This window comes from Penaeus chinensis, chromosome 30, assembly GCF_019202785.1.
Source record: "Penaeus chinensis breed Huanghai No. 1 chromosome 30, ASM1920278v2, whole genome shotgun sequence".
NCBI classification, from domain to species: Eukaryota; Metazoa; Arthropoda; class Malacostraca; order Decapoda; family Penaeidae; genus Penaeus; species Penaeus chinensis.
This window is the reverse complement of record NC_061848.1, coordinates 26842319-26849818: the sequence shown is the minus strand read 5'-3', so window position 1 is coordinate 26849818 and position 7500 is coordinate 26842319. Positions and strand designations below refer to the sequence as shown.

The 7500-nt window shown below is 44.4% G+C and overlaps 1 protein-coding gene across 2 annotated transcripts in view; it reads left to right on the top strand.

Annotated features, from left to right (window-relative positions):
- The window catches only part of LOC125041455 (facilitated trehalose transporter Tret1-2 homolog), a 17682-nt gene extending 12673 nt beyond the window's left edge, over positions 1–5009 (top strand). For both annotated transcript variants that reach the window (XM_047636431.1, XM_047636430.1), the window contains exons 3-6: positions 1190–1300; positions 2282–2411; positions 2713–2895; positions 3181–5009. In XM_047636431.1, coding sequence (XP_047492387.1) covers positions 1190–1300; positions 2282–2411; positions 2713–2895; positions 3181–4220 — 1464 coding nt within the window. In that variant the 3' untranslated portion in view covers positions 4221–5009. The remainder of the gene's footprint in view (positions 1–1189; positions 1301–2281; positions 2412–2712; positions 2896–3180) is intronic.
- The last annotated feature ends 2491 nt before the right edge of the window (positions 5010–7500 follow it).

The following is a 7500-nucleotide window of genomic DNA, read 5'->3' as shown; positions in this document are numbered from 1 at the left end:
GAAATTCTTGGGCGTTGTGACTCGTCAATTCAATATGCGGTCCTCTAACAAATCACAAATGCGTTTTTCTGATAAGTAGTAGATGCGCCTTTTAATATTCATTTCAAGATGGCTCACTGACACGATAAAAAAAAAAAACGCAATGCACGAACGTCATTAACTTCAAAGGAAGCAGCCTGCCCTCCCCCTAGCGAGCGCCATGACGAGCCGAAGCCTTCAATAGCCGGCGTCCATCCCAACACCCAAGGACACCTAATTAGCTCTATAGGGACGAGGGGCCACAGAGGATACGCAGGCGGCGGGGCGGACGCAGAAGGAGGGAGGGTGACAAGGAGGAGCGACCGAGAGAGGATGTGGTCGGCGGGCGCGGGAGGAGGCGGGTGGGAGAGGAGGACAGGTGTCTTCCTGGTTATGAAGGCGATGACGGCGTGGGTAACTCACCTGGCAGGATGAGGTCGTTAGGGCCGGGGGTATGACGGGCATTGGGAGGGCGCCGGGCGAGGGTCAGTGTCCAGTCTAGCGGCCACGTTGTACGGTGGTCTCGTGTTTGAACTGAAAGCATCATGTGTCGACTGAGCGACCAGGAATATGCAGTCAACTTTCGCTTTTCGAGATCTGTTCGAAGCGCGTTTCGCTCTTTGTCTCGGAAATTGATTCATGTATAGAGTTCCGAGATGGTTCCGTCAAGTGGGAAGACCTTTGATTCTGACTTTCCAATCCACACTTTCAGTTCTTCAATTTCTTGGCTAGGAAACCGTAAAAAGACTAAAAAGGGCTGATTATGAACCATGCCAATACCACCGGAAGGCATTTAAACCCTCCTCATTATTTCGTTAATGCAATATGTGCGTAATATCGACACAGATAGCCGATAAAAAAATAGAAATTATACTAACTGACGTTATTAATAAACTGCTTTTCATTACATAATTACAGATATCAAAGCTTTACAATATGAAAAGATATGCGTAGGCAATTACTAAAATTTGCATTCGAGATAAAATCACGAATACACATGAACTATAAAATGACGTCATGATCTCCCACCACGCAGAAAGGCCTTGAGGAAGGCGAACGAGTAAATCCCCTTTACCTTAGAATCCTCCCGTAGCCTCCAATCGCGCCGCTGAGCTTCAGAGGGGGAAATTGCACCAATAATCCCTACTTCACGCCTGTGCTTCTCTTCCAGGGTGACCTCGGAGAATCCGCCGAAAACACCTGTTCTCCGACTCAGGCTCCTTACACTGACCACCAATCAGGATGCTGCTACAGTCCCTACCTCGGCCCTTATATACGACAGGTAACACCAATCTTCGTGTACCTTTGCCACTCACTCTCACCTCCTCTAGACGGCGAACAAGGGCGGTCTTGAAGCTCTTTGACCCTCGCCAGAGATGGAACTGACACACTAAGACACCTTTGATCTCACCAGCCATGAGAGAATGCATGTGAATAGTGATGAGTAGACAGGGCGGAGGAGCTCGCACCCGTTCGCTTGGCAGAGGTAAGTGGTTGTTTGCATTTCTCGTTTGAGCGCTTTTCTAGGTTTTCCCTTTTTCCGTAAAAGTATAAATTAAAAAAAAAATAATAATAAAAAAATACTATGCTACGTTATGATCATAAATTCGACATGTTATGTAAAAAAGTGCTATATATCGTTAAATCTATTATTTCAAGGTCTCCACGGGCATTGAAATGAGTTTAATATTTTAGCTGTTTTATCTGCATATCAATCGAATAAATCTGGAAGAAGCCATATAATTGAGAAGCTTTTGCTGACACACAATCTGAAACCTGGTGACTACTTTTATTATTATACAGCAAACACAGGAACAGAACAGATCGAGCGGAAAATTGGTTAAATAAAAGTTACTCACTGCTTTTTATTATCTTTTGTACTTCAAGTAATTTTACGATACCTTTACCACGTAAATTTCTTGCAATAATTTTTATTCATTTAATTAGCTATCATTTTCGATCGGTCTTAGTAACTTTAGTCGTGAATTTCTGCATCGCTATGAGGGACGATTTTTAGAAAGATGGACTTTATATTGAAGGGTAAGTGTAACATACTTAAGTACTGTAGGAGACTTCGCACGCCTGAGTATTTTAACAGTTTTATGCATCAAAACCAGAGAAAAGTTATAAATTTTTCCCTACATGACTCATGAACGTATTATTTCCCTCAAAACCAGTCGTATGAAATATAAAATTGAATAATTAAATAAATAACAACAGAACTTGTTAATCCAACAACTCTAATGACTTAATCTTTAAATAGGTGACAATGGCAATAGTGGCGTGCCTGGCAGGGGTATCAGTGGGCATGATCCACGCATACCCTGCCGTAGCTCTGCCCCGTTGGGAGGAAATGGGTACGCCTCTACTCACTGTGCAGGCAACGTGGTTCGGTGAGTCTTCATTCTGAGGTTTAATTGTGGGGTGATTGAGGGAGAGAGGGAGAAGGGGCTGGGGATGGAGGGAGGGAGAGTGGGAAGGACAGAGAGAGGAAGATGGAGAGGGATAGGGACAAGGAAAATGGGGTATAGAGATAGACGAAGAGAGAGAGAGAGAGAAGGGGGGGGGGGGGGGGTAGACAGACACAGACGAGAATGTTTCAAAAATAATATACCAACCTCTATTACTTGTCTAAAGACTTAATATCCATTCCAGCTCTCTATCCTTTCCTGATTTCCTCCTTTTCCGTTGCAGCGTCGACGCCCATGGTCGTGAGTATGCTGGCGTGCGTGGGATCCGGAGTCCTGGTAGAGAGCCTTGGGACGAGGAGGGTCCTGCTCATCTCCCTGCCCTTCCTCGCCCTTTCCTGGATCATGATCGCCATAGACAACCATTTCTGGGTCCTGCTGGCTGCCAGGATTATTCAGGGTGTCGTTGGTGAGTCGTAGGGATCCTGTTGGTGGGAATGGAAGATAAGATTGGATTGGCATGTCGAAAGTCTCTGTTCGTAGGAAGTGACAGAATTGTATGAAGATAGAACTTGTTCATTATGTGGAAGGCAAAATTATTTAGTCTGTTAGTTTAGAATCAAGAACTTTAAATTGCACTGTTCTGTGCTTTTGATTTAGATAAAATCAAATATAAGAGAGACGAACTGTTATTTAATTTACTCTGCAACATTTCACCTCCCCGATGGTAACGCTCTGGCCCTGTCCGTTGCAGCCGCCCTGTACATGGTGGTGATCACGGTGTACCCGGCGGAGGTGAGCGTCCCGCGCTGGAGAGGCATGACCATGTGCGTGTCGGAGGCCATGGTCATGCTGGGCGTGTTCCTCACGTACCTGGCCGGCCTCGTCCTCCAGCCCTCGCCCTTGGCCTACATGATCGCCGCCTCGCTCGTCCCGCAGGCCGTGTGCTTCTACTTCCTCCGCGAAGCCCCCCTGTGGCTGGCCAGGCAGGACCGCGACGAGGAGACGGCCGCCTCCCTGGCCTGCCTCAGGGGCCCGCTCGCCGACATCACGACGGAGCTTGAGCAGATCAAGTCGTCGGTGCTCACGGAGAGAATCCAGAAGCCCACTGCGTCCGAGCAGCTGCTGCTCCTCAAGAAGCAGACCTACCTGAAGCCCCTGATCCTGTCCGTGCTCGTGCTGCTGTTCAAGGAGCTGACGGGGCAGTACGCCGCCATGGCCTACACCGTCCAGATCTTCAAGATGGCCGGCTCGTCGCTCGACCCCTACCTGTGCACCGTGGTCATGGGCGCGGCGCGCTTCCTGCCCTGCTTCGTGTCGTGGCTGCTGATCGAGCGCCTCCCGCGGCGCCTCCTGCTGTCGTCCTGCATGACCCTCGCGTCCTTTGCACTGGCGACGCTGGGAGCGTTCCTGTGGTTCTGGTCCCTGAAGGAGGAGCCCCTGCCGGAGAACCTGGGCTGGATCCCGCTCGCCTGCCTCCTGGTGTTCACCCTAGCCTTCGGGTCCGGCGTCGGCACCACCTCGTGGACGCTGGTGGCGGAGCTCCTGCCGTCGCAGGTGCGCAACGTGGGCGCGGGGATCATCAACACGTCGTTCAGCCTGTTTCTGTTCCTGGTGGGCCTCACGTTCCCCTTCATGGTGGAGCTCATGACCATCGGCGGGGTGTTCATCGTGTACTCCGGCTGCTCGCTCATGGGCGCGCTCTTCGTCGTCACGTGCTTGCCCGAGACCCGAGGCCGCACCTTCGCCGAGATCCAGAGGTCCCTCGACTCGCACGCGTCGAACGCCATTTAGGCCGCGCCCTTCCTGCTCTTCCCAGCGGAGGTCATCGCGGCCGTAAGCAGATGAGGCCTCGTCGGGAGGCTCGAGCTTGGACACTTTCATTTCTTTATGTCTGCGATAATTTCAGGTGAAAAAGAACAAGGATATATATATATATGTTGATAGGTTTGGTTACAATAGCTTTAACATAGTTATCAGCCCGAGCTCATTCCACAATCACCCTGTATTTATCTGAGATATTATAGCATAATCGCTTTGATAGCATGGCGATTACTGGTATAAGAAAAATCACGTTTTTTCTCATAACTCATATCTCGATTCCTCGTCCAGATGCTAGCTTTGTCTTGGCGGTTCCTTTGGGAAAACCTGGAAAGGACATTGATTCCGTCTTGGATGAAGCAGTCACGGTAGGAAAGGACAAGAAAATACGATTTTTTCGAAACTTTTTTTCATCTGTCTCGATTTCTTTTCAGGAGGGATCTGTTGTATCGAAAAAAATGGGTAATTACTAGAATGTCTTCAACTTAGTAGGAGTCCATTGCTCCACTCGATAATTTCCTATTTGTTGTCGTTTCCTATCATGAATATTTTTATCATCATTATATCACACAAATGTCTACGTTTGTCCATTGATTTAACTCTCTTAATTCTACGTTACTGGAGATGCGATACACTTTGTGATACGTAAGTCTAAATACACCACACTACACACACACACACACACACACACACACACACACACACACACACACACACACACACACACACACACACACACACACACACACACACACAAAGACAAACATGAACATACATTCTCGCCCCAAAAAGGCCTTAAAGTTTAAAGTGAGTGAAGGAGGACCACTTACTTAGAACCTGGGAAGCGAGGGGCCACAGCAGTACCCATGGTTACCATACGTGGAGAATCTTTGACAATACTACCATGAAGAAATGGTGGTATGGTTCTTCCTTGTCTATTATTCCTCAAAAAGTAGGACATTGCCTGGTGTCTCAGAGCTTCAGCTGGAGAGGAGGAACTGGGTGCTTGTGTGTATATTGTATATTGCTGAACGATTCACATATGTGCCTATTTTTTAAAAACTTATTGTTGGTAAATTGATAAGAATCAGTTAGTAAAAGATAGATCTGTGTTCTTTTAGCTTTGTTCCCATCGGGGGGAAATTTTTTGTTAAGCGCACAGCTCACACATTATTTGTAGTTAATAATGTTGCAATCCACAAAGAAACACGCACAAACTCACACACACAAATATATGCACGCACATATATAAACACGTGTGTATATATATGTGTGTGTGTATATATATACATACATATATATATATATATATATATATATATGTATGTACATATACATAACTCTACATAAATACCAATATATACATATATGTGTGTGTGTGTGTGCGTATGTGTGTGTGTGTGTGTATGTGTGTGTGTGTTAGTGAGTGAGTGTGTGTGTGTGTGTGTGTGTGTGTGTGTGTGTGTGTGTTAGTGAGTGTGTGTGTGTGTGTGTGTGTGTGTGTGTGTGTGTGTGTGTGTGTGTGTGTGTGTGTGTGTGTGTGTGTGTGTGTGTGTGCGCGCGCGCGCGTGTATGTGTGTTTGAGGACACACAGTGATCGGACTAAACCTTTGGCTGGCCGAATAATATGTTTCCAGAGTCGAATGCTAACATAGAGAATACTGCAAGATGTTTTCCTTGGACGGCAAGACCCCACGATGGCTTTAGGTAAGAGAAGAGCTTGGACAAAGAAAAGGGTATATTTTTTCTGATCGGTAGAGTTCTTAACATGAACGTGAGTTATTGAGTGCTGAGTGTCGATGCATAGTACTAACAGTAATAATAGCAATGGCAGTAATACACAGGAACTTAAACGGACGTCAGAGAGTACTAGAGAAGAGGAGGAGAGTGTTAATAAAAGGTGAAAGTCCCTGTTTTAATTCTAGTCTCAAGAAAATGCCAAAGGTAGTGACTTCAACCTCTATTGTCAGGAAAGGACGCCTCTGCTACTGGTGCATGATTACCACACCGATAATCTGTGAACAGGAGCGCCGCATGGCAACACGAATGGAAGTGTGGTTAATATTCCAAACGAGAGAAGTGTATTTTTTTTTTCCTGGCTGTGATTTCAAAGGTGTGTTTGGTATCTTCGAACAGCTGAGTGCAGTGGCGAGTTTAATTCCGTTGCTTCCTAACTGCCGAAAAGAAAGTGGTATATACTAATGTGATTAAAAGAAATGCTTAGTTATTTGTTTATGATGTAAGAATTCATGTCCAGTAGGATTAGTTTGATAAGCAAAATGGAACACTTGAAGGACATAAGTGAATGTCACTGACTGATAAGGAGATACTGATAAGAACTTGAACCCAGTCGTCTGTGTGAGGGAGATGACAGAGGAGAATCAGGAAGAAGGAGGTAAAAGTGAACGGAAATTTGATTTGAAATGACAGGAAGTGAAATGCATATGTAATTATATACATTATATGCAGTACACATTATATATATGCAACTTATATAGATACATATATTTTTCATGTACATTATATATATGTATATGTATACATAATATATATATATATATATATATATATATTGCGCATTATGAAGCAATAATAATAAAAGTGTCACTTGAAGCAAAAAAAGGAAAAATACGAAAAAGAACATGAAGAAATTAAGCCATTGGAAAAAAAAAAGATACATTCACCACAAAAGCTCAAATTTTCGTCTTTTTCCTTTGAATTCGATCGTTCAGCACTTTGATTCGAATTCATCTCGAGGAGAAACCAGTACATCAACGTCCTAGACATTCCAAAACAAAACGAAAATAAAAGAAAACGTGTTCATTGTGATCTTGAGAGCTCTGTTGGATAGCGTAGGAACGTGAGCTCATTCGTGGAGCTCATTTGATATACTCTATTTTGGGAGCTTTTTACTTGTAATTTTAAGGGTATTTTTTTGAGTTGAATAAACGTACATCAGCTCATTTTTGTCCTTGTATTTCCTCTAATATGTTCATGACGTTACTTTCTGAGAATCGAACTGAATAAGGTTTATTTCCTCATAAATAATGATAATAATAATGATAATAATGATGAAAAAACATGACAAAATGACATATGGCAAAATGCTGGATTTGTTCTTTTGACATTACTTTGAAAATTAAATAAGGTGATATCTGCATTCGTCACTTTGCATACTCTTTTCCATAACTACAAGGCGAACTAAAATAAAAACTCAACTATTCAATTTAGGAAATCTTGTTCAACAAAACAC